This window comes from Podarcis raffonei, chromosome 16 (genome assembly GCF_027172205.1).
Source record: "Podarcis raffonei isolate rPodRaf1 chromosome 16, rPodRaf1.pri, whole genome shotgun sequence".
NCBI lineage: Eukaryota > Metazoa > Chordata > Lepidosauria > Squamata > Lacertidae > Podarcis > Podarcis raffonei.
In genome coordinates this window covers 2,819,537-2,846,042 of record NC_070617.1, presented here as the reverse complement: position 1 = coordinate 2,846,042, position 26,506 = coordinate 2,819,537, and the positions used below count along the sequence as shown (strand labels likewise).

The window sequence follows — 26,506 nt, the reverse complement described above, 5'->3', positions numbered from 1 at the left end:
GCCAAACGAAGCCTCAAGCGGTGGTTCCCACAGCACAGCAACCCGGCAAAGGGGACGCAGCAAGGAAAACCACCGTCACCTCTCCGCTGGGAAGCGCTGAGCAAAGGCGAGTCCCCAGGCAACGCGGCCGATTTGATCGGCACAAGGCATGCAAGCTCCACCCCCAGTCGTTCTTAGACTCCTTATTGGGTGAGCAATGCAGCCAAGCAACACAGTTGGAGCCTCCCTCCTCCCTGGCTGGCAGGGAGGGAGGGAGAGGAGCTGCTTCCTTTGAAACCCGGGAAATCTAAGGGACATCATCAATAAGGGACAGCAGCGGGACACTGCGCTGGGATAATGGACTGTCCCGCCAAATAAGGGACGCTTGACAGCTATGGCATAGATGCCGAAAATCGTGGCCATGCACGTGATCCGGCCCACGGAGGGATCTCTGCTGGAGTGAACCAGCCCAGGCGAGGTAAACCTTGCCCGACCCCTACTCTACAGAATGTAGAAAAACTGCCTTTTTGAGCTTCGGGACCCACTACAGTGGTACCTTGGGTTACAGATGCTTCAGGTTACAGACACTTCAGGTTACAGACTCCGCAAACCCAGAAATAGTACCTCGGGTTAAGAACTTTGCTTCAGGATGAGAACAGAAATCGTGCTCTGGCAGCATGGCAGCTGCAGGAAGCCCCATTAGCTAAAGTGGTGCTTCAGGTTAAGAACAGTTTCAGGTTAAGAACGGACCTCCAGAACGAATTAAGTTCTTAACCCGAGGTACCACTGTATTGGTCTTGTCAGCTCAATGTTTCAGAGCCTGTATTCGCATGCAGGGGAAGTCCCTAGCGCACAGAGGGTTTGAGACCCATCGACCGCCCTCACTTGGTTTAACCGGCCAGTCAAAGCCATGACCCAGGGTGCGGCCGCTGTCATGTGCTGGTCCAAATCTTTCTCCCGGTGTCTAATCTGGTGTATCTCTCCAGGGTATCTGCTCATCAATCTGGCTACCTTGCGTATCTATTAGTGACAAGGGGGATAAATTGAATTCAGTTCGTGCTTAAAGGCGAAACTGCCTGATTTTGCACTTTATGAAACAATGCACGAACCGAAACTCTGCCGTCCCTCGAAATTCGTACCTCCCCAAATTTTTGCAGTGCAGCTGTCCAGCCAAGTGCTGTGATTTAAAAATGCACCAGCTGGGACAAAGTGTGCATAAAAACATGTATATTGGTGAAGATAACATGCAGAAGTGCAGTAAATCCCTGGAAGTTGATTTGCAAAAAAAAATGTGCCTAATAGGAGAACATGAGTATCGGCAAATGCACATATGGATAAATGAGCCCTGAAATGTTGATGTCTTTTTGCGAGGGCTTTGAGAATAAAACCAGGAGACCGTGTGAAAATGTGGAGAAATGAACTTGAGATTGGGGGGGGGGGGGGAAACGAGCAACGCTGGAGAAACCGAAACGGACAGATTCATTCATCCCTGATACCCGTCTGTAAGATTCTGTTGATTTAAGTTCACAATTATTGCGGGGAGATCAGCTCCTTTCTGAACTTCCTTTGACGTACACATCTACACGACTGCACTGCAATCTACTGTACCTGCCTCTCTCTTCCAATCGCTCCTTCATCTCCTGTTTGCCTAATCTCTAATGGTCTTTTAATGTGTGTGTGTGAGAGAGAGAGGGAGAGAGATGCCATGAAATTAATGCCCCTTCTAAGTCCCATTAACACTGACCTTCTAAAGAGCTCATGTGGCTCTTAAAACCTCTCCAGCCAAAACAGCACTGAAATGATTGAATTAATGAGAGCTGAAAAGCGTCCAGTGGGCAATGATGATGCTTCATTCTCCTTTTTCCTTCCCCTCCCCAGCCTCTTCTAAATAAAGATTCTCGCTGTTTCCCTCGGTGAGTGAGCTGTGCGTCCTCCGCTGAGCCAGTACAGAGCGCGATGAGGAAAGCAGACTAGTTGGCACCAGCTTGGGGGGGTGTCTCCAGTTGCCCCCTTTCCTTTCCGCGATCCGGTTGCGGACATGGAACCCTCTGCCCGGATTTGTACCCTGAGCATCTTCCTTCTCTTCCAAGGTAACTTCCTCTCTTTATTATCTGTGCCCCATTTCTCTTCCCCCTCCACCGCTCCCCTAACCAGGTATGCAAAAAATACCCCTCATTTCTTTTCCCTGCCATGAAACACAAGAAACCGAAAACCTCAGAAAAAGGCAGAGGGAAGCAGATCTCCAGCTGTTTTCGTTTTTTCAAGAAGGATTTTCCAGGATAGATTGGATGAGAGATAAAAAGCAAGCCTGGAACCTTTTCAAATCTCCCAGGGCTTTGAAACAGGTCTGGTGTTTTTCTGAAAGCAAAGCTTTTGTCTTTCCCCTTAATAAACTGCGAGATCTTTTAGCGTCTTAGGACTAGATGATCTCCCAAGATGTCAGGAAAAACCCACTTTCTGCCCTGTGATTTCAAGCTGGAGTCAGGACAAAACCCCTCTCAGTTTTCTGTCCTTACAGAGGGAGAAGAATTGGGGCCTGGATTGGTTTCCCCCCCTCCTATAAAACCTCCTTTTTTCCCTTTCTCTCCTCGGCTTTTATGGTTTGCAGGAATAAAAGCAAATTTGACTGGGTTGTCTAGCTTTCCCGACTCCCCCCCCTTCCACTGTACCCCTCCTACCACTGCCTAGCTTATTTCATGCTTGCTGAGTTTAATTTCATAGATAGCCTTCGTTTCTTCGGAAGGTGGGAGAATGGGCAGGCTGCCTTGTCAGTTTTGTTTAGGGTCTCAAGTTAAAAGGGGGTCCGTCTCCTCACCCTTTTCGACCCGCCTCCCTCTGTCTTGTTGCAGGATGGATCTGGCCGGTGTGTGTGTGTGTGTGTGTGTGTGTGTGTGTGTTGCTGTGTCAATAGTGGATGTGTGGGAAACTGCACAGCGAGACGAGGCTGTTTCTTCCATCCCAACCTCTCACAATACAGTGGTACCTGGGGTTACAGACGCTTCAGGTTACAGGCGCTTCAGGTTAAAGGCTCCACTAACCCAGAAATAGTACCTCGGGTTAAGAACTTTGCTTCAGGATGAGAACAGAAATTGGACGGTGGCGGCAGCGGGAGGCCCCATTAGCTAAAGTGGTACCTCAGGCTAAGAACAGTTTCAGGTTAAGAACGGACCTCCGGAATGAAAAAAACACCTGGATGTACATTTCCAGAATACAAGATACAGTGGTACCTCAGGTTACAGATGCTTCAGGTTACAGATGCTTCATTCAGGTTACAGACTCTGATAAGCCAGAAATAGTACCTCGGGTTAAGAACTTTGCTTCAGGATGAGAACAGAAATCGTGTGCCAGCGGGAGGCCCCATTAGCTAAAGTGGTGCTTCAGGTTAAGAACAGTTCCACCTTAAGAACAGACCTCCAGAACGATTTCAGTTCTTAACCCGAAGTACCACTGTACTGGAGGTTTGCGTTTTCTGAAATTGGCAGGACGGTAGATTCCGAACACAGGAGGAATGGCGATTGCTTCAGCCTCAGCGGCGCTTAATTTATTTATGGGATTTGCAGGTTCTGGCGGCCGAGGGGCTGAGACGCCTTTCAGAAGGGATCAGGGAAAGGCGTATGAAGAGGAAGGGGCCTGTCAACACCTCTTTATCCCTGGAGCATCCATGTTCAGAGGCAGTGCACCCTCTGACTCCCAGGAGGGGGGGAGGCAATTCAAAGGGGGCAGACTGTCCCCTTCCTGGGATCATAAGTGCATCGCAAGCTTCCTTCTATGTCCAGTTTCCTTGGGTGTCCGTGGGGCTGTGAGGGAAGGAGAAAAGCTTCACCCACTTTCTCTTTGATTTATTTTATTTTGAATTTTATTTATTTATTAAAGTTCTTACGTTACATCAGTAAACATCATCATATTACATCACAAGGCTTATTATACTATAGTTTTCAACATGTATACAAAGTTTATATACTAAAAGAAAGGAAAAAAGGGCAAAAAACTATTCCAAAATCATGTATGTACCAACACTTTGGACTTCCTGTCTATCCCATTGTATATTCCTTTTTTTCAAATGAATGTACTCTTATTATTGTATATTTCTTTACATTTTATCTACATTCCTCTATCAATATGTACCCTAGCTCTTATTTCTCAACTCAGTCTCTCTCCAACGTCAATCGAACGCTAGCGTAGACAGCGAACCTTTACTGTATTTTTGAACATATATCTTATATCTATCCCACTTTTACATAAATTTTTGTTTTGAATTGCCTCTCAGGCTATTTGTCAACTGCGCCATTTCAGCAAATTCTTGTAGGTTGTTATGCCAATCCATTATCGTCGGGGCTTCTTCTTCCTTCCACCCCTTTGCCACCAAAGTCCGAGCTGCAGCCGTTGCATATAAAAATACCTCCCTAAAGTCATTTGGAATGTCCCAGCCAATAATACTTAACAGAAATGCCTCTGGTCTTTTTAGAAAGGTTATTCCAAACATATTGTTGTTGTTGTTTTTGGAATAACCTTTCTAAAAAGCTGTATCCTTTCTCTGTGCCATGTGTAATTTTATACGCTTCTATCGTGCCGCCTCTTAACATTTTCTCTAAACTAAAAAGTTGGAAGGGTCCTCGAGGGTCATCTAGTCCAACCCCCCTTCAACACAGGAATCTCAAGTATTGCGTCCGGGACAGATGGCCGTCCAACCTCTGTTAAAAAACTTCCAAAAAAGGAGTCTGTAGCTACCCGAGGGAGACCGTTCCCATACATACCCTCCAATATTTCTCTGATGAAAATAGGGACGTTCCACTCCATAATGATCATTTTACTATTTTTATACCCCACACATCTTATTGGGTTGCCCCAGCCACTCTGGACAGCTTCCAATATATTGAAAAACATAATAAAACATTAAACGTTTTTTTAAAACTTCCCCATACAGGATTGCCTTCAGACGGCTCGGCGGTCAGATAACTCCATCCCCTCCAATATTTCTCCAGTGAAACTAGGGACGTCCTAAGCAAAAGCGGGACATTCTGGGATCAAATCAGAAACTGGGACGGCTTCTCTAAATCAGGGGCGTCCCTGGAAAATAGGGACACTGGGATGATCTGTGTTCCCTCCCTGCGAGAAGTGAAGTTACAGGGAACCAGGCAGAGGGCCTTCTCGGTGGTGGCACCCGCCCTGTGGAACGCCCTCCCACCAGATGTCAAAGAGATAAACAACTATCTGACACTTAGAAGACATCTAAAGCAGCCCTGTTTAGGGAAGCTTTTAATGTTTAATAGGCTAATGTATTTTAATATTGTGTTGGAAGCCGCCTAGAGTGGCTGGGGAAACCCAGCCAGATGGGCAGGGTACAAATAATAAATTCTTATTATTATTATTCCACTGTCAAACAGCTCTTACTGTCAGAAAGTTCTTCCCGATGTTTAGTCGGAATCTTCTTCCTTGTTACTTGAATCCATTGGTCTGAGTTCTGCCCTCCAGAGCAGGAGAAAACAAGCTTGTTCCTTCTTCCATGTGACTAAGGTGCTACTGGACAATTTTTAATTTATATTTTACATTAAAAAGCAACAACCCAGTACATAGACACTGATCCATTTCTGGTTTTCCTCCTAAGCTTTTTTCATCACAGCAACCTAATTTAGGGAGGTTGTGGACAGGGAGATTCCCTTTTGATGCTGCTACAGTCAGGCCCATCTTACCCATAGAGACTAGTGGTGCTGGGCGCCAGGGTGCCAATTTGTGGAGGGCACCAGGCGAGAGTCCGGGGAACACCAAACAAGCGCGCTGAGTGAGCGAGGGTGTGTGTGTCGCTCCTGCAGAGCATCGTCTTGGTTTCACAACCATCGTCTTGGGTCAACAACTCTGGGAAAGGGGGCAGTGCCAGAGGGATTTTTGCACCACAGCGCCGGATATGCTTAAGACGGCCCTGGCTACAGTTGAACGATGGGGATCCAGAAATTCTTGGCAATCTACTTTAAAAAACAACAGCCATTACCTGCCAACAAGAGGGAACTTCCCCTGTATTTGATGAAGGCGACTCTAATCCATGCAGAGCAAAACTGCTTTTGTGATTCTTCATGAAGTCACAGATGAACATAGGAAGTTCAAGCTGCTTTCACGGACTTAGGAAGCTGGTCTGACTGAGTCAGGATCGTCTACTGTGACTGATAACCTGCTGCCTTGCATCAAGGGAAATCTCCAAGTCACCAGTTTGGATGGCTTTTTTTATAATAATATTTTATTCTTTATCCATCTATAAAGTTACACTTGTTACTCAACAGTTATATTCCAGTTCAACACAACTAGTGGCTCCCTGCTCACCCGATGTCGATGTTTACAACCCAAATTACATACAACTGCGTTTAAAGCTTCCGTCTTACCTAATTTCATCCTCTTTAACATGTTTCTTCATATATTCTGCTATTTTCTTGCACTTCAAAGCCTGCTGTGGCCTTCGCATAGGGGAAATAACTTTTTATATAGTCTAGAAAAGGTTTTCCAGCCTTCTTTAAAGGCTTCTAAATTTGTGTTGCTGTGTATTCTGAGATTTTCATCAACCGTTCTTCCTCCGAGGCTGTTTCCCTCCGCCTTCCATTTCTGTGCACAGAGAATCTTTGCTGCTGTAGCCACAAACATAAATACCATTGAGGCTTTTTAGTTTGGATGGCTTTGAAGGAAAATTCAATATATTCATGGAGGATCAGACTACTCTTCCTTGACGGCCAGACATAGGATTGTCTCTGGCTGCCGATTGTCGGGAATTGCAAAGGGCGAGAGCTGCTCATGTGTTCGAATCCTGCTTTGGTTGGTTTCCCATTAAGGCATCTGGTTGTCCACTGTGAGACAGGATGCTGGACAAGGTGGGCCCTTGGCCTCATCCTGCAGGCTCTTAAGTTCTTACCTGGAGATGTCAGGGGTTGAACGAGTCCCATTCTGCTCTAATACTGAGCTATGGGACTCCCTTCCCAGGGTACCTGCTGGCTCGCATCATCCCCTGTGAAAACTCCCCATGCCATGATTGCACCAAGCGAGGAGAAAAATATATAGATGGAAGCAGGCCTGTGTAGCAAAGGTGTGCGTCTGTAACATGCTTTCTACCAGTAAATTCTGATTTTGCACACATCTGAGAGTAAGTAAAAGGTAAAGGGACCCCTGACCATTAGGTCCAGTCGTGACCGACTCTGGGGTTGCGGCGCTCATCTCATTTTATTGGCCAAGGGAGCCAGTGTACAGCTTCCTGACCAAGCCGCTTCTGGCGAACCAGAGCAGCGCATGGAAACGCCGTTTACCTTCCCGCTGGAGCGGTACCTATTTATCTACTTGCACTTTGACGTGCTTTCGAACTGCTAGGTTGGCAGGAGCTGGGACCGAACATCGGGAGCTCACCCCGTCGCAGGGATTCAAACCACCGACCTTCTGATCGGCAAGTCCTAGGCTCTGGGGTTTAACCCACAGCGCCACCCGCGTCCCACATTTGAGAGTAATCCCCGCTTATTCCAGGTAACCATGTGTAGAGGGGTCATGGCTTTTGGAAAGCGAAATGAATAGTTGAATTAGAAACAAAACAATAACAGTGGCGACAACGATGGGATCAGAGGCGAGTTTCAAACCGGGGTCTTCCTGAGCTTACGAGCTCATCGCCTGTTCTAAATGAAGCAGCGATTCAGGCCTTCAGCTCCACGGTTTTCGCAGCCTCCAATCCTCGGCTTCGTTTAAAGCCTCAGGCCCAAAGAAGCTCGTTCGCCGCTGCCGCAGCTTCAAGACTGCTAGCAGCAAATGACAAGCAGAGAAGCTCACGGATGCCCTGCAGCCATCGCCCAAGGCAGTGAAAATTCGGAGCCAGGCGGAGATGGAAGAAGCAGCCCCAGGAGACAGGACTCACAACACCCCTGTCGCCCCAAGGAAGGAAGAAAAACAGTGAACCAGTAAAATGGACAAAACGACTTAAGTAGATGCACACGAGAGGTGGAAGCAGGAGCAGACTAGTGCATTTGTAATATTCCTGTTTTCACGAGGGTCGCTGTCTCAGCATAAATGCTCGCTCTTCTGCATTTGGTACTGAAATAAAAAAATGAAGGTCTTATATATATAATAAAAGTTCACAAATGTACCAAGCAAACACATACATAAATATATAAACCGCGTGTCTGAAGCAGCACAGGGAACAGCCCTGGAACCATTTTGACTCCCAAACTGACCAAATTATTTCTCTGCAAGGTCGAAGGAAAATGGAAAAGCCTCCCCATTGTCTTTATGTTCACAAATCCTGTCTGAAGGGTATGTCTGTGTAGGAATAGGGTGACCTGACTCAGGAACTGTATTTAACATTACAAAGGACTGGCCAGGCTCCGCAGGGTATCCAATCAAGTAAGCATTAATAGGTAACCTGCCAGACAGGAGGTAAACAAAGCACTCAGATTTCTGCTGTAGACCGCCTTTTCTGTGATGTAGGTATGATGTTTCTGGGGGTGGTCTTGGACTCCAAGGCGGGCAATTTAAAATGTCTATATAAGGGCAGACACACCTTTTTTCTGGGTCCTCCTCCTTTTCTGCGTGTGAAGGAGGCACCCTGTTGCAACAGTTCAATAAAGATCAGGCTTACGAGCTGCTTTGCTTCTCAATATTCTCTGGTTGGCCTCTGTTATTTTCTCCGACCGATGGAGAACCTGCAAAGGACTCTATAAGGGCTCTGGTGTCCCCCATAAGGGAATAAGGGCAGATTTTCGTTTATTACAGTACATTTTTCAACAGCCTGTCCTGCAATGAACTAATTGGAGAGGGCTGTCGATGCCTAACAGCCACCATGGCTGAGGTCTGTGTCCAAAGCTGGGGGCAGCGATGCTTCTGAAGGGCAGATGCTGGAAACCTTAGGAAGGGAGAGTGGGTTTTGTGTTCGAATCCTACTTGTGGGTTTCCCACAGGCAATCTGGTCAGCCGCTGTGAGAACAGGACGCTGGACTAGACAGGTCTGAAAGACCTACATTGGCTCCCAGCACCTTTCCGAGCACAATTCAAAGTGTTGGTGCTGACCTTCAAAGCCCTAAATGGCCTTGGTCCTGTATACCTGAAGGAGCATCTCCACCCCCATCCTTCTGCCCGGACACTGAGGTCCAGCTCCGAGGGCCTTCTGGTGGTTCCCTCATTGCAAGAAGTGAGGTTACAGGGAACCAGGCAGAGGGCCTTCTTGGTAGTGGCACCCGCCCTGTGGAATGCCCTCCCACCAGATGTCAAAGAGAAAAATAAGTACCAGACCTTTAGAAGACATCTGAAGGCAGCCCTGTTTAGGGAAGCTTTTAATGTTTAATAGGTTATTGTATTTTAGTGTTCTGTTGGAAACCGCCTAGAGTGGCTGGGGAGGCCCAGCCAGATGGGCAGGGTATAAAATAATAATAATAATAATAATAATAATAATAATAATAATAATAATAATAATTCTCATACCCCTGTGTGATTTGCAGGCTCTCAAGGAGGCGTCTACCAGCGGCAGCTGCTGAAAGCCTTGATGGAGAATTATACCCCCCTTGAAAGGCCGGTGGGGGATGACTCACAGCCCATAACCGTCCACTTCACCCTGAGCCTCATGCAGATCATGGATGTGGTAAGATCCTGAGCCTGGACAGGCTTATATGGAAACAATGCGCATCGAATATATCACTTTCCCCTTCCCCTCCCCTGTCCATCTTGGGGTTTTCCTTGGGGACCTGTACATTATGCACTAGAAATCTTTCCCTCCTTATTTGCCCTCTGAAATTCCTCACTGCCTCATTCCTGAGCTTTTAACATTCCCCTCCCCCCCTTTTTTTGCAGGATGAGAAAAACCAAGTTTTGACCACCAACGTCTGGCTCCAGATGGTAAGGTCATGGCTTACGGGGGGCAGAGAAACCAGATGTACCTGTTGTACCGCGGCATCGACTGCGTTGTATCAGTAGCCCTGCTTCTGATCTTCGCAGCTTACCTCTTGCAAAGCTTAGCTTGCTTCCCCGCCAAGTAGTGGTACCTATTGCAATGCATCGTGTTGCTTCAGATGAAGCTCACCCGGGGTGGGAGAACAAACGGGCCCTTAAATATTGGCAACTTTGCCTTAAACAACAGCAGCAACACCCTAACCCTATCCCTAACCGAACTAAACATCGGCAGGGTCCCATCAACGCTGCTTTTTCTCACCCCCTCAGTACTGGTACGACCATTACTTGCAATGGAATGAATCGGAATACCCCGGTGTGAAGACCCTGCGGTTCGCCGCTAACCAAGTCTGGAAGCCCGACATCCTTTTGTACAACAGGTGGGAGAAGCTTGCTGTTGTTTAGTCGTTTAGTTGTGTCCGCCTCTTCGTGACCCCCTGGACCAGAGCACGCCAGGCACTCCTGTCTTCCACTGCCTCCCGCAGTTTGGTCAAACTCATGCTGGTAGCTTCGAGAACACTGTCCCACCATCTCGTCCTCTGTCGTCCCCTTCTCCTTGCGCCCTCCATCTTTCCCAACATCAGGGTCTTTTCCAGGGAGTCTTCTCTTCTCCTGAGGTGGCCAAAGTCTTGGAGCCTCAGCTTCAGGATCTGTCCTTCCAGTGAGCACTCAGGGCTGATTTCCTTCAGAATGGAGAGGTTTGATCTTCTTGCAGTCCATGGGACTCTCAAGAGTCTCCTCCAGCACCAGAATTCCAAAGCATCCATTCTTCGGCGATCAGCCTTCTTTATGGTCCAGCTCTCACTTCCATACATCACTACTGGGAAAACCAGAGCCTTAACTTTACGGACCTTTGTCGGCAAGGTGTTGTCTCTGCTTTTTAAGATGCTGTCTAGGTTTGTCATTGCTTTTCTCCCAAGAAGCAGGCGTCTTTTAATTTCGTGACTGCTGTCACCGTCTGCAGTGATCATGGAGTGGGAGAAGCTTGTAGCTGGGATATTTTGTGGTGTTCGCTGGGTGGGTAATAAGTTGGGCTTCTACAAGAGCCAGGTGGCCAAGTCAACCAGTGGTCAAAGAACTCAGAAAGGCAGCTGGACCACAGCTCTCTGACCATCCCTGGCTGGGCTTGCTAGGGCCGCTGGGAGCTGCAGTTCAGCGTTTGGAGAGCACCACGTTGGTGACCCCTGAGCTAGAGAATGAAACCTTTGCAAGGATTTGTAAGGAGCAATCTCTTTTCGGAGCGCTCCCATCGATACAAACCTCCCTGGACTCACAGGTGGATGGGAGGTCCAGAGAGTGGCACCAAGGCACCAGGGCCTTTTTGGTGTTGGCTCCAGCCTTGCAGAATGCTCTCCCCAGTGAAACCCGCCTGGTACCAGCTTATCCCTGAAAGGAGAGGAAGAGAATTTCATTCCTCATTCATTTCATTCCTGTTTTTGGGGGAGAAATGAACGAATTCCTATGCCCCACAAATAACCCGGAGATGCATTTTAAATAAAAGGACACATTCTACTCATGTAAAAACATGCTGGTTCCCACAGGTTGGATTGAGAAGGCGATTGGGCCGGATCTGGCCCCCGGGCCTTAGTTTGCCTACCCTTGCTTTACGTGCTCTGATGAGTCAGTTGAAGCAACCAGAAAGAAATCTGATTTAACATGCTTAACATAGAAAATTGAAGGAAAACTATGTGAAGATGATCTCTAGATGGTACTTGATGCCAAGTAAACTAGCAAAAATGTATGTCAGAGTCAGGTACATGCTGGAAATGCAAAGGAAATGTAAAAATGCGAAGGTACATTTTATCATAAGTTGTTGGACGTGTAGAGTAGCTAAGGGGTTTGGGGCGATGACATATAAAGGAATGAAATCTGATTTCACTGAGCTTCTTCAACTCTTCCACTCCCCTTATCCTTTCCCTCCCCAGTGCCAATGAAGAGTTTGACTCCACGTTCCACACCAACGTCTTAGTCAACTCCAGCGGCTACTGCCAGTGGCTCCCCCCAGGTGAGAGGCGGACGGAGAGGTCCAGAGGTGGATTGGTGCCACATAGCGGGAAAGTGGTGTCTTTTGCTAAAGGCAAGGTGGTTCTTTTAAAATGAGATTCAGAAGTCACACAAAACACAGAGGAGTGAGAAGATGAAAGATTTTATTCTGAACAGCAAGCAATATATACATCCCAAGCGAGCGCTTCAATCTGCCACTTGGAAGCCCTAAAAAAGCGGTGAAATGTAGCCTCAGTTTGTGGTCGATCAGTCCGTGCAGGAACTTCAAAGAAACTCTTCCCACAACTATCCAATTTATGGCTAGCCAGCCCTTATGCATAGCTGTCAAGCGTCCCTTATTTGGCGGGGCAGTCCCTTATCCCAGCGCCATGTCCCGCTGCTGTCGCTTATTGATGATGTACCTTAAATAAGCTCCTGAAGGTAATGGGGCCCTTTATATGTCCAGCTGTCCTTAGTCAACAACAAATTGTAGCTGTTTTTTTGTGTTTAATATGTGCTATATGGTAACTGATGGACCTAAAAGGTATCTAAAGCCATTTGCATGCAACAAAATATGTATTTTATCAAAGTAATTGTTGATCCCTTATTTTGGCTGCTGATCCCTTATTTTCAAATCTGTAAGTTGACAGCTATGCCCTTATAGCTTGCCCAACTGGCTACGTGCAGATCATTCAGGGCTGGATTTAGGCTGGATGAGGCCCTCAGCTTCTGATGGTAATGGGGCCTTTTATATGTCCAGCTGTCCTTTGTCAACAACAAATGTCGCTTTTTTGGTTTGTTTTTTTGAATATATGCTATATGGTCATTTATGGACCTAATAGGTATCTAGAGCCATTTGCACATCACAAAATATGTATTTTATCAACATACCATGCTTTTCTGTGTATAAGACTATGTTTTTTTACTCTAATGTTCAAAATCTGGGCTCGTCTTATACACTGATAGTATCTCCCCCCCATTTTCTTAAATGGGAGTCCGCCAAAATAGGGGGCGTCTTATACATAGGGGTGTCTTATAGAGGGGAAAATATGGCAATTATTGAACTGAAATACAATTAAGAAGAAGTATATTAATAGTGAAATAATTATTTAGCTCTAACTTAAAATGATTGGGGGCCCATGACTTACATCATTGGAGCCTATACAACACAAAACACTGTTGCTGTATGTAGGTTTTAGTTTATTTGTTTTTTAACTTATATTTTGGAAATGTACACCCAGCCCCTCCCTATTCCCGAGGGTCTGAATCCCTATTCGGAAATCTCCAAAATACTGGGGCGCTTTGAAGCATTTATGTCACCGATTACAACAGTTAAATGTTAAACTAGAGCTCCCCCTGGTGACAAATTCTAAAAAGAATTTTTTTTTTTGTAGCAGGTCAAAAGTAGCATAACGATCATAAATCAGGCATGACAAAAGTCCGTTTTGGGGGCCTAATCTGGCCCGCTGGTTGATTTAATCCGGCCCCCATGGCAGTATATGTACTGGGGTAAAATCCTAAAAAAACTTCAACAACTTTTGGGTAAAATTGATTTTCCAATAAAAAACACCCAATTAAATATCCAATCATAATACTTCAATTAAACTAAAAAAACCTAAAATGAAAAAGATCAAATTATAGTCTAAACTGTATTTATTAATTTCTCGGGGCTCCCCACGGTCTGGATCTCTGGAGCAGATCTCCACATCTTAGTCCTGCTTCTCCTTGTTGTTTCCATATTTTCCACATCTCGATTTTAAGGCTTCATAATAAAAAGCTCAACAACTTCAATCCTAAAAAAGTTTTGGTTGGCCCTCATGCATATTCACTTCGTCAAGTCTGGCCCTCTTTGGAAAAAGTATGGGCACCCTGTCATAAGTCCTTGTCTTTTCCATTGCATTTTGGCTACGTATATAATTTCTGTTCTTAATAATACTAATACTAATACTAATACTAATATTAACAACAACAACAACCACAACAACCTTGGTGTGGCTCATTTGGCCCGTTCCCCCTGCCCCAGGCATCTTGAAAAGCACCTGTCGAATCGACGTCCGCTGGTTCCCCTTCGACACCCAGAAGTGTGACCTGAAGTTTGGCTCCTGGACGTACGACGGTTGGCTGCTTGACCTGCGCATGCTGGAGACTGACACCTCTGGCTATGTGGCCAATGGCGAGTGGGACCTCATGGGTAAGGGGGAACCTCCAGCAAACCCAGTGCCAAGCTCCTAGCCCTCATGAAGTTGGGTTTATTATTATTTTAAACAATAGGGCTCCTGCGGCTAGGGCTAGGGGAAGGAATTCAGCTTTGTTCTCATTTAAAGGCAAACCTGCCTTGTTCACGCTTTTTGAAAAACAGTGCAAACTGGAACACAGTTGTTCCGCCTGGCCTTTGGCTTGGAATCAATTTGATCCGCTTCCCCTCTTTTTTCCTTTCTCCTTCTGTGATGGAGCTCCTATTTGGGGACTTCCCTGGCTTTTTTCTGGCCCACGTAGGACCAGTCTGGATAGTTGGTGAAGACTTGACGTTTTTATCCCCCCAAAAGTTTTTGATTGAGTTTCCACGGAAATGAGGCTGCATTTTAATGTTTTAATGTTGTATTTTAATCTTGTTTTTTAAGCTGTATTTCAATCAATTGTTTTTATATTTGGTGTTAGCCGCCCTGAGCCCGGTCTTGGCTGGGGAGGGCGGGGTATAAATAAAATTTATTATTATTATTTATTAATATTATTATCCTTCTTAATTTGCACTTAGCAGGGCAGTTTTACAGCCAAGTCGGGAGTACAAAATTGCATCTGCCTGGGTAAAACATACACATAAATGCATATATATGAAGCCTGATGCAAAGAAAGTCCTGGGCCTTGCAGACTTGAGTAAATGAGAGAGGCGTCAGTTGGGACAGATTTCTTAGACTGGCGTGACCAAATCAAACTTGTGAAAATTCCCTGTAAAGGGTACCAGAGGCCAATGGACCTCATCCTGCACACACAGATCTCTGGAATGCCGTTAGACCATCTACTGTTGCTCAGCAACTCCGGAATGGGGGGAGAAATTCAATTGATCTCTCATTTAAACCCAAACTGACCAAATCCACACTTTCCAAGCCAATACATGAATTAAACAAAGCCACCCTCCCAAATTCACACTTCTCCGAATTTTGCAATGCGCTTCTCCAGCTGAGCGATGTTTATGATATTTATGCATATACTGTGGTGAAGCGTGCATAGAAATGCATATAATGTGCAAAAAAAAATGTATTAGGAAATTGCATTGCAAAAATGGTGTGCGGCAGGACTTCTGAAAGTACAAGTTTGCAAACTGATGTGGGCATGTGGAGGAGAATGGGACCTCAGGCTGGGGGGCAAAAAAACCAACCCCATGAGAAACAGGAAGAAACCAAAACGGATTGATTCTCTGGCGTACGCTGACTCCCACTTCCTCCTCACCTGCTACAGGTGTGCCTGGCAGTCAGAACAAAGTGTTCTACGAATGCTGCCGGGAGCCCTACCTGGACGTCACCTTTGCGGTCACCATGCGGCGCCGAACACTTTATTACGCCCTCAACATGCTGGTTCCTTGCCTGCTCCTCTCGGCCATGACCTTCCTGGTCTTTCTTCTGCCAGCCGATTCCGGAGAGAAGATTTCCCTGGGTAAGCAGAACAATTCAAGCCGAACAATTACGCTAACTATTGCCTGCGTGGTTCCCCCCTTTTACTACCTAGCACCTTTGTTGTTGTTTAGTCGTTTAGTCGTGTCCGCCTTTTCGTGACCCCCTGGGCCAGAGCACGCCAGGCACTCCTGTCTTCCACTGCCTCCCGCAGTTTGGTCAGACTCATGCTGGTCGCTTCGAGAACACTGCCCAACCATCTCGTCCTCTTTCGTCCCGTTCTCCTTGCGCCCTCCATCTTTCCCAACATCAGGGTCTTTTCCAGGGAGTCTTCTCTTCTCATGAGGGGGCCAAAGTCTTGGAGCCTCAGCTTCAGGATCTGTCCTTCCCGTGAGCACTCAGGGCTGATTTCCTTCAGAATGGAGAGGTTTGATCTTCTTGCAGTCCATGGGACTCTCCAGAGTCTCCTCCAGCACCAGAATTCCAAAGCGCCAATTCTTTGGCGATCAGCCTTCTTTATGGTCCAGCTCTCACTTCCATACATCACTACTGGGAAAACCAGAGCTTTTACTATACGGACCTTTGTTGGCAAGACGATGTCTCTGCTTTTTAAGATGCTGTCTAGGTTTGTCATTGCTTTTCTCCCAAGAAGCAGGCGTCTTTTAATTTCGTGACTGCTGTCACCATCTGCTGTGATCATGGAGCCCAAGAAAGTAAAATCTCTCACTGCCTCCATTTCTTCCCCTTCTATTTGCCAGGAGGTGATGGGACCAGTGGTCAGGCACCCCCAAACTCGGCCCTCCAGCTGTTTTGGGACTACAATTCCCACCACCCCTGACCACTAGTCCTATTAGCTAGGGATGATGGGAGTTGTAGTCCCAAAACAGCTGGAGGGCCGAGTTTGGGGGTGCCTGACCTAGCAGAAGCCCCGGCGTTCGAAGCCCTTTGGAGATATTATCTGAGTGGATTCTCACAACAGCCCCACGCGGAAGGTTGGTGTTTGTTGTACCCATATTGCAGAAGGAAGGACTGAGGCAGAGGAGTGTGGACAAGGCAGCTGAGCCTCCTGGCACATTTTCCTTGGGTTGTTGTTGGTTTTTGCCTCTCTCACTTAGACGCTCCTCCAAACCCAGTGGAATAACAGCCTGTTTCCCCCCCTGACAGGCATCACTGTTCTCCTCTCGCTCACTGTCTTCATGCTGCTTGTGGCAGAGGTTATGCCGGCCACCTCTGACTCCATTCCGCTCATAGGTATGTACGGGAGGGAGCTCGGGAGATGGATTGGTTTGCCCAGGGATGGGCAGACCTTAATTGTGCTCTCTGCTCCTAAATGTGATGGAGCCAAACAATTAAACCCCTGTGTTGCAAACAATTATCAGTAATACCTAAGGCAACACGATGACCAAGTACAACAATGCAATATCAATATAAACTCTTTATATAATCTATACGGAACATAGAACAATATGAAAAACCAAATAAACAGAATCTCATAAATCTCTGAAAGTAAGTCTTATAAGTCTTGTTATGTTACATAACTGTATGACCACTGCTCTATAGATATTGTTGTTATACAATTCCATTTGCCATATATACTGTATTTTTTGCTCTATGACTCACTTTTTCCCTCCCAAGAAGTAAGGGGAAATGTGTGTGCGTCCTATGGAGCGAATGCAGGCTGTGCAGCTAGCCCAGAAGCCAGAACAGCAAGAGGGATTGCTGCTTTCACTGTGCAGCGATCCCTCTTGCTGTTCTGGCTTCTGGGATTCAGAATTTTTTCCCCTCTTGTTTTCCTTCTCCAAAAACTAGGTGCGTCTTGTGGTCTGGTGCGTCTTATAGAGTGAAAAATACGGTACATGGGTTTATGAAGCATTTCTGCATCCTTCTGCTGTGCTGAAGAAGAATTCTACAAAACATATCCGAAATCACTGTTCACTGCGTCTGTTTGCGGACAACTTTGGCAGCGTTGGACGTCATAAAACAAAGCTATAATGGCTTGTTTTCATCAGATAAGAATCCGACCCATTGCTTCTCTCAGAGACTTGCATAGTCTACAAAGACTTTCAGAGACTTATAAGACTTACTTTCAGAGATTTATGAGATTCTGTTTATTTGGTTTTTCATATTGTTCTATGTTCCGCATAGGTTATATAAAGAGTTTATATTGATATTGCATTGTTGTACCTGGTCATTGTGTTGCCTTGGGTATTACTGATTACTACTGCTCCTAACGCGGGTGGTGCTGTGGGCTAAACCACAGAGCCTAGGACTTGCCGATCAGAAGGTTGGCGGTTCAAATCCCCGGGACGGGCTGAGCTCCCGTTGCTCGGTCCCTGCTCCTGCCAACCTAGCAGTTCGAAAGCACGTCAAAGTGCAAGTAGATAAATAGGTACCGCTCCAGCGGGAAGGTAAACGGCGTTTCCGTGCGCTGCTCTGGTTCGCCAGAAGCGGCTTAGTCACACTGGCCACATGACCCGGAAGCTGTACTTCGGCTCCCTCGGCCAATAAAGCGAGATGAGCACCACAACCTCATAGTCGGTCACGACTGGACCTAATGGTCAGGGGTCCCTTTACCTTTACCTTACTGCTCCTAAATATGATGGAGACATGTTGCCATGGGCACTTTGTACAGGTTTAGAGATCATAGAATCGTCAAACTGTAGAGCTGGAAGGGACCATGAGGGTTGACTCTACCCCCTTGCAATGCAAAACCCCCCCCTGATTCCTGAGATATACTGCTCCCGTACTTGGAAGTTCCATTTAAGCCTCACATCTGTCAATACACCTGTCCCTCCATGGATTTATTCATTCTTAGTTGCGTGCCAGCAGAAGGCAGGCAAATCTTATAGAAACAATAATTAGGATATCACTGCTAGGTAAAAAGGGTAAAGGGACCCCGGCCATTAGGTCCAGTCGTGGCCGACTCTGGGGTTGCGGCGCTCATCTCGCTTAATTGGCCGAGGGAGCCAGCATACAGCTTCTGGGTCACGTGGCCAGCATGACTAAGCCGCATCTGGGGAACCAGAGCAGCGCACGGAAATGCCGTTTACCTTCCCGCTGGAGTGGTACCTATTTATCTACCTGCACTTTGATGTGCTTTCGAACTGCTAGGTTGGCAAGAGCAGGGACCGAGCAACGGGAGCTCACCCCGTCGCGGGGATTCAAACCGCCGACCTTCTGATCGGCAAGTCCTAGGCTCTGTGGTTTAACCCACAGCGCCAAACCTGTCAATTCCAGTTTCTCATTTTCCAGTTTTCAGCTTGCCGCTGTGTCGTTTTTGGTTTTTAAAAGTAAGCACAATTTTTTTTTTTTGCTGCACATCTTCGAAGATACACAATTTTGCAAGCAAATTCCCCCAACTCGTTGCATTTTTGTATGCTGTTCTCAGGAAAATGTATTCCTTTTCCTGCAACTTTCCCCCTAACATATGCATTTTCGTACATATTTTGTTTGCAAGAAGTTTCGGGGGATTCGCTGGTTAGCGTTTTGATTCAGGAAGTGTGAATCAGGCAGGGTGTGATCCTGCAAGATCTGCCCACCCTTCCTGATGTGCACTTCAGAATCCTCTGAGTCCTTTCTCTCTGCCTCTAGGACAATACTTTGCCAGTACGATGGGCATGGTGAGCCTCTCTGTGGTCGCGACAGTCTTTGTGCTCCAGTACCACCATCACGACCCGGACGGCGGCTGCATGCCGAGATGGGTGAGCGCTTTTAAAAATCCGTTTTCAGAATCGCTGCTTTATCACATGGCGCCTTGTATCCAACGTAGGCGACATTCATGGCATTCCTTTTATTTTTCTTAAATCTTTTTTATTAATTTCCCAATAAAAAACATTGAGTTAACATATCAAACCATAATCCAATAAAAATAAAGAACTAAAATTAAAAAGACCAAATTATCATCCAAATTATAATTATTAATTTTTCGGGGATTCCCATAATCTGGACCTTGAAGCATATCTCCAAACCTCAATCCTGCTTCCTCTCATTGTTTCCATATTTTCCACATCTCGATTTTAACACTTTATTATTTTTTTTAAATAAGTTTTTATTGTTAACATAATTCATCATTAATACACATATACAAGCATACGAACATACATTTCATACAATCCTTAAAATTGTTCAAACATACTTACACTCAATCCCACAAATAGTTCCTTTCCCTGCACCATCCACCACCCCTCACCCCACCTTTGTGTTTGACTTCCAATCTACTCAATTACAATTTCTTTCCACTTCTATTACCGTATTTTTCGCTCTATAAGACGCACCAGAGCACAAGACGCACCTAGTTTTTGGAGGAGGAAAACAAGAAAAAAAATATTCTGAATTTCAGAAGCCAGAGCAGCAAGAGGGACCCCTGTGCAGTGAAAGCAGCGATCCCTCTTGCTGTTCTGGCTTCTGGGATAGCTGCGCAGCCTGCATTCGCTCCATAAGACGCACACACATTTCCCCTTACTTTTTAGGAGGGAAAAAGTGAGTCTTATAGAGCAAAAAATACGGTACCTTCTTTCACACACCTTTAGCCTAATTTCATACTTCTTTTTCTATTACACATTATTATCCATCTTGTTTGATATTTCAGTATTTGAAACGGAACTTGTTTATTCTAATAGGAGTTCTGATTTTTTGATATGATTTTGCACGTATCTTTTAAACATCTTCCAGTCCCTATCTATCTTTTCTTTTGAAATCCTTCCAATTTCTTCCATTGTTTTGGACATATTGTAATACTCCAATAATTTGGCAAGCCACTCTGTTTTTGTCGGTATTATGCCACTTTTCCAAACTGGAAAACTGGATTTTAACACTTTAAACTTCTCTGTCTCTGTCTCTGCGTCATTCCTCTCAAAGCACTAGGATCCCACCATAAACACTGCCTTGGCTTCCCCCAGAGAATCATGGGAGCTGTAGTTTGTGATGGGTGCTGAGACTGGTTGCTAGGAGACACTATTCCCCTCACAGAGCTACAATTCCAAGAGTGGTTAAGCATCCATCCCTCTTTTCTCACGTATGTAACAACAGCGGCTAGGATTCACTACGCACAAAAATGGAAGATCCCACCAAAGAATGGGTAAGTGAGGCGATGGATGATGTAGAACTGGCCAAGTTAACAGCCAGATTAAGAGAATCTAGTGATGATCACTTTGTGGAGGGCCGGAAACACTTTTTGGACTACAGTGGTACCTCTGGATACGAAAGGGATCAGTTCCAGAGCCCCGTTTGCATCCTGAAGCGAACGCAACCCGCGTCTGTGCGGGTCGCGATCTGCCGCTTCTGAGCATGTGTGTGACGTCATTTTGACCGTCTGCACATGCGCGAGCAGCGAAACCCGGAAGTAACGCGTTTCGTTACTTCCGGGTCGCTGTGGAGCACAACCCGAAAACACTCAATCTAAAGCAACTTCAACCCAAGGTATGACTGTATTTAACTCGTGATGAACTTCACAAGCAGGATTTGAAATATGAGCAACGGGAGGAACTGGAGAATGCAGTATGGATGGGGTGGTAAAAAAGAGAAAAGCTTTTGTGCGGCAGAAGGGGAGAAATAAAAACACAATGAAATATGGGATAGGAAGCTGGAAAAATGTCTTACGTATGGAAGCGTTAATGTCAAATTTTTGAAAATTTGATAACAATTTATTACAAAAAATGAAACCGCCCACCCCTCTTTCCAGGGAATTCTGGGAATTGTAGCTCATCCGACCAACTCACAGCACCAGTAACAAAAGACAGTTCCCATAATTCTTTGGGAGAAACCAAATGTTATCCTAGTGCTTCAGATGTGTGGTGGGAACTTGGCCTAAGAGCCTTTATTGGTTTCCGAGTTGTTGTTGACCTTCCCCTGACGATCCACTCCCTCTTCCCTTCCCTTGTGGACCCCCCTCCTTTCTCGGTCCGGTATTAAACGGGGTCCCCGTTTCCCCTCGCCCGTAAACTCTGTTCCCTCTCCCTTATCGTCTTGCTGTTTCCACGCAGGTCCAGGTGGTGGTGCTGCAGTGGGGAGCCTGGCTTCTGCGCATGCGCCAACCCGGCGAGGACCCGGTGGGGCGCCCGCACTGTGCCCCCAGCCTGCTGAGTTGCAGCTCAGACAGCAGCGACGGCAGCGGCACGCTGACCCGGCAGGCCCGTCTCCCCGTGGCGCTGGCCAACGGCAACCTCGCCTACCCCGCAGCGCTGCTCCCGGCCAAGCCCCCCGACGTGCCGCGCCCGTTCCTCCCATCACCGGAGCTGCCGTCCTCCAGCCCCGAGGAACTGATTGCCACCCCTGAGCTGGGCCGCATCCTGGAGGAACTGCACTATGTGGCTCAGTGTTTCCGGGGCCGCGACGCCGCCCAGGCCGCCTGCAGCCAGTGGAAGTTTGTGGCAGCCGTACTGGACCGGCTGTGCTTGGTCACCTTCGCTCTGGTCCACATCGTCTGCTCCATCGGCATTCTCATGGCCGCGCCCAACTTCCCCGAGGCCATCACAAAGGACTTCCTGTGACCTTAAGCCCGCAAAATGACAGGTTTCCCCGACGCCTAGGTTTTGGTGTCCTCCCCTCGCGGCAGGACAGGTCTTTCTAACATGGCTTCCGTCCCTACCGGCAGGATGTTGCTAGGGGCTTCCGGTGAGGAGTATCTGGGACAATTGAGGACAACCGGCCAGGGCTTCCGACCCACTTGTTAACGCTATCCTGTCAAGTTCTGTGTGCTCAACAGGAGGACCAAACGGACACCATACCGACACCCCTGTCCCGCACGCCAAGTCCGTAACACTCGCCCTGAAGGATTTCAGATCATAGCTGTCAACTTACAGATTTGAAAATAAGGGACCAGCAGCCTCGAAAATAAGGGATCAGCAGCCAAAATAAGGGATTTTCCAGGCACAGGGATGTTCAACTTCTGAGCCCCTCTGAGCCAAAGGCAGAAAGCCCAGCCAGCAGCCAAACAAAGCCTCAAGCAGTGGTTCCCACAGCGCAGCAACCCGGCAAAGGGGACGCAGCAAGGAAAACCACCGTCACCTCCCCGCTGGGAAGCGCTGAGCAAAGGCGAGTCCCCAGGCAACGCGGCTGATTTGATCAGCACGAGACATGCAAGCTCCACCCCCCAGTCGTTCTTAGACTCCTTATTGGGTGAGCAACGCAGCCAAGCAACACAGGTGGAGCCTCCCTCCTCCCTGGCCGGCAGGGAGGGAGGGAGAGGAGCTGCTTCCTTTGAAACCCGGGGAATTTAAGGGACATCATCAATAAGGGACAGCAGCAGGAAACAGCACTGGGATAAGGGACTTTCCCGCCAAATAAGGGATGGTTGACAGCTATGTTTCAGATTCAATCTTCCTCTAGAATTTACCACTCATTGTTTTTCTGAGAGGGGCCTATTTGAGCCTGAACACCACGGATGTCAAAAAGTCCTGATTCTCCACCCAGCCCCACTGCTGCCGCACGCAGCGCTGTTTCCCTTCTGCTGCAGTTCATCTTCTGCCAAAGGTTATCTGTCTTGCTGCCCGCTGTGGTGAAATTACATAACATATGTAATGAATTACCCCGGCGTTTATGTTACGCTTGGCCCCGTGCATTTTGGTGAAAATGAAACACAGAGTAAATGGTGTGTTAATTGGTCTTGTGTCGTTTACAGACCAACAGCAGCAACAAATACCGATTGCATTTGCTGTCCCATTTCCCTTCCACGCTTGGGACGACCAAGCGAACATGGTCCACTTCCACGCCATAGTCTTGGAACTCCTAAATCAGTTTGGGAGCCCTGACCTGGTTTATAAACCCCGGAGGAGGTTTTCGTGGAGACCCTTTTATAGCAAAGGAAACTAAATCGATTCACATGTCTTTGTGTGTACACATCCCGCGATGGATCGTGGCCAGGGATTCAAGCCCTGCCCCAGCAGCCTTGAGCCGAGGCCACACGGCCACGCTCTCTGCCTCAGTTTTCCTACTCTGTAAAATGGGAACATCCCAAGCTACCCTCTTGCCAGGGTCTGCTATGAAATCAAAGGATGCAATGAACTTTATGAAAGCGTTTTCGCAACGGATGAGGTTCGGATTCACTGAATGTGGGAATGTTTTTATTGTGTCATACAGTACCAATCTTTCTTTGAAAGGCAATGCTATGAACATTCGCATGTTCACAGTTTTGTGTATGTTAACAAGAGATTGCTAAATGTCGTGCCAAAAGGAAGAGGGCGGTATCTTTCCATTTTGATGGTTCCTTTGTGATCTTTCTGGTTCCCGCCCCCCCCCCCCCCGATATAGTGTGTTGTCATTTATGGTGGCATATATATAAATGTATTTTTTTTTAACACTTGCCTTCCCAGGAGGACAGAGAATGTTAGCCAAATCAAGTACACCTTTTCTCTCCTCTTTTCACAACCACTACAGTATCTCTAATTGACGGCAACATAGATTGGATTTGCTTTTCATTTAATTTTATTTAGACAGAAAAAATTAAATTATTAAAAGTGGCAATAAATAATCAATAACTTAAGCATTGATATTGTCTGAAACATATAATCCAACTCTTCGTTTTTTCTTAAAATTCCTCATCACTAAAAGTTCTTCTGATTTTGGGGGTCCCCCCCTTCTTTATTTTTTCCTCATTTTTTCCCTTTTCTCCTTCTAAATAAAATGTCCAAGTAGTAAACCCACCTCCCACCCTAGAAGGGAAAAAGAAAAGAAAAAGAGAGAGGGACAGAGAGAGAAAGAGAAAGAAAGAAAGATTAAAAAATCCTCTAAAATCAGAAAAGTTAACATGGTGATGGATAGGAAACCCTTTTTTAAAATTTAATTGCAGCTAATCGCAATGGAATTATTTACAATTACTGGATCAGCAAAAGAGACTTGTAAACATATATTTCTTTTTTCTTCTCTTTCCTTCCTCATGGTATATAACCTTGATTTCAGAGCGCTTGTGAGCATGAGAGGTTTCTGAGCACGGAGGGAGAGAGAGAGATTATGGTTTGATAACCCCAGCCCTCCATCCTTAGGGGAGACATAGGTAAAAATAAATACAAGACCTTCTGTTTTGCAGTGGGGGCAAGCGGAAGAGTCATGAGTAGGTTTTGGTCTCTGGGCTTGTTGGGTTAACTTTACACACACCAAACTACTCAAGAGGGGAGAGTGAGCGTGGGGTGTGTTTAAGCAGAAAGGGGAGAGAAGTATTTTGGGTCTGGGGTCTGACAGAGCAGAAAGATAAGGAATGGGTAATTCAGTCAGTACCGAAAACGGGGAATTTCTGGTAAGCAAGGAGCTTAACTTAGGAAGAGACATCCTGTGTTTGGAGATCCAGCTTTGGTGAGCATCTTTTGACTTGCCCTCTTGGCGAGCGCTGAGTCCGTTCCGTGCCCTCGGATCACCACCCAAACAAACAAGGTCTGGACAGCAGCTCTGTGTTATGGCCCTGCAGGACAACTGGGTGTATAAAACTGCAGTTGGCCCTCCTCACATGTTTGGATATGGAGATACGAAGGTTAAGGTCTGGTTTCTCTCGAGATTTTTTTGCCTTTCTTTCACCCTCTCCAAAAAACCAAAGAATGGATTCGCATGGCAAGAGGGGGATGAGCGGAAAGATTAGCTGTGAAACAGCTGGCAGAAAATGTGGTTAATCCAAAAGATCTCTTGGCCGAAATGGATGCAGGTGGCTTCAGGAATGCTGGGAAGTTTTGGTGGCAACCTCGCGGCTGATTTGGAGAGAGAGCTGGGGCTGATTTGGAGAGGTGGGCAACTCAGAGATCTTGCAGCCGGCCTCTTTATGGGGCATAAGCTGCATCCAGTCTGTCTGTCTCTGCTCATCTTGTGAGGGATGCGCTGAATGACAACGCGAAGGAGTATCACATTTCCATTGCCCTCCAGTTCTGGCTGGCCAGATACTCAAAGTCCAGGTGTTTCCATTTCCCCCACTGGGTGGTTTTTGGTGTCCTGCTTTGAAAGGCTCTCCTGCATCAGCCAGACTGTGTTGCCCAAAGGGAAGCTGGCAGGAAACGGTGGCCAAAAGAGTTTGGGTTTAATTTCAGGTTTGCATGTGGCTCTTTCTCCAGAGAGTCCCTCTCCTAACACAACCAGAAAAGCCTTCCAGTTTTTGTTTCTCTGTCTTAATCACTTCGTCTGGGGTCCCTGGAGCCTCACATGCCATCTTAGGCTCAAAACAAAAAGTTTGCTCATCCAGTTGTTGGGTTATTTTGACCCCCTCCTTCCTCTTTGAGGTTTCCTCCATCTTCGAAGCATTTCTGGATCCCTGAATGGCAATACCAAGATACTTGGGGGGTGGAGGAGAGGCACATTTCCCTTTGATATGAAAAAATACAAGTTTCCACTCTGACCCATCCACCCCAAACGCAGATACGACGGGCGGCGATAAGTTTCCAGGAGAAGAGAAGAGGGAGAGCGGTTTTGGCGTTGTTGTTTCCGGGGGTGGGGGAACATGACGACATGCTCTTTCAAAGCCCGGTGGGGAGAGAGGGTCTGGACAGGCTATTTTTTTAGGGTGAGGCGGCTGCATTTCCACCAGTGCTCCTGTGGCTTTAAACAACAGCATATCTGAAAAATATTGGCACCTATAATCTCTTGCATGCCTGCATCGTATGATTAAAGGTTTCCACTCCTAAATGGTGGGCAGGTTGCTGATATTTGCAGTGGCAAGTATCCAACAGAACCCCCCCAATTCCCCTAAAAAAGCTGCTTGCAGGGAAGGGTGCCTCGTTGCACCCCTGTATGAAGCCCTGGTCTGAGATTTCCTGAGGAGGCACTCTCAGGGCAGCGACTCGCGCAGAGCTCCTTTGGGGTTGTTTCACACTGGCCTGCGTGGTCCCAAAATCAACCTTTCCATTTTAGCAAAGCTTTCTCTCACCTCCCAAGAGGTTGCCTGGATCGGTGTAAGAAATTGGGTGGAGAGTGGAGTATCAGAGGCCCACAAGCTGCACGCAAACCCCTATATTGGCCCATTCCTTAGCCCCCCCCAAGTCCCTAGGTTGCTGCACCCTAACAGTGCAAGAGCAAAAGGGCTGAGGACCCCAAAGATGAGGCTGGGTTTGGTCCTGAGTCCATCTGTCTTG

At 46.8% G+C, this 26,506-nt stretch overlaps 1 protein-coding gene across 1 annotated transcript; it reads left to right on the top strand.

Annotated features, from left to right (window-relative positions):
- The first annotated feature begins 686 nt into the window (after window positions 1–686).
- Window positions 687–24,175, top strand: LOC128403843 (neuronal acetylcholine receptor subunit alpha-7-like). Its single transcript, XM_053368944.1, has 11 exons — window positions 687–1,481; window positions 1,858–2,069; window positions 9,429–9,568; window positions 9,778–9,822; window positions 10,144–10,253; window positions 11,799–11,878; window positions 13,880–14,047; window positions 15,313–15,507; window positions 16,629–16,715; window positions 19,056–19,165; window positions 21,446–24,175. Exons 2-11 carry the CDS (start codon window positions 2,018–2,020, stop codon window positions 21,950–21,952), a joined length of 1,494 nt encoding a protein of 497 aa, XP_053224919.1. The 5' UTR covers window positions 687–1,481; window positions 1,858–2,017; the 3' UTR covers window positions 21,953–24,175.
- Window positions 24,176–26,506: the final 2,331 nt, after the last annotated feature.

Coding starts and splice junctions, on each gene's coding strand:
- LOC128403843 (XM_053368944.1), top strand. CDS start 2,018: ATGGAACCCTCTGCCCGGATTTGTACCCTGAGCATCTTCCTTCTCTTC. Junction 2,070..9,428: donor CATCTTCCTTCTCTTCCAAG/GTAACTTCCTCT, acceptor TGTGATTTGCAG/GCTCTCAAGGAGGCGTCTAC. Junction 11,879..13,879: donor CTGCCAGTGGCTCCCCCCAG/GTGAGAGGCGGA, acceptor CCCCTGCCCCAG/GCATCTTGAAAAGCACCTGT.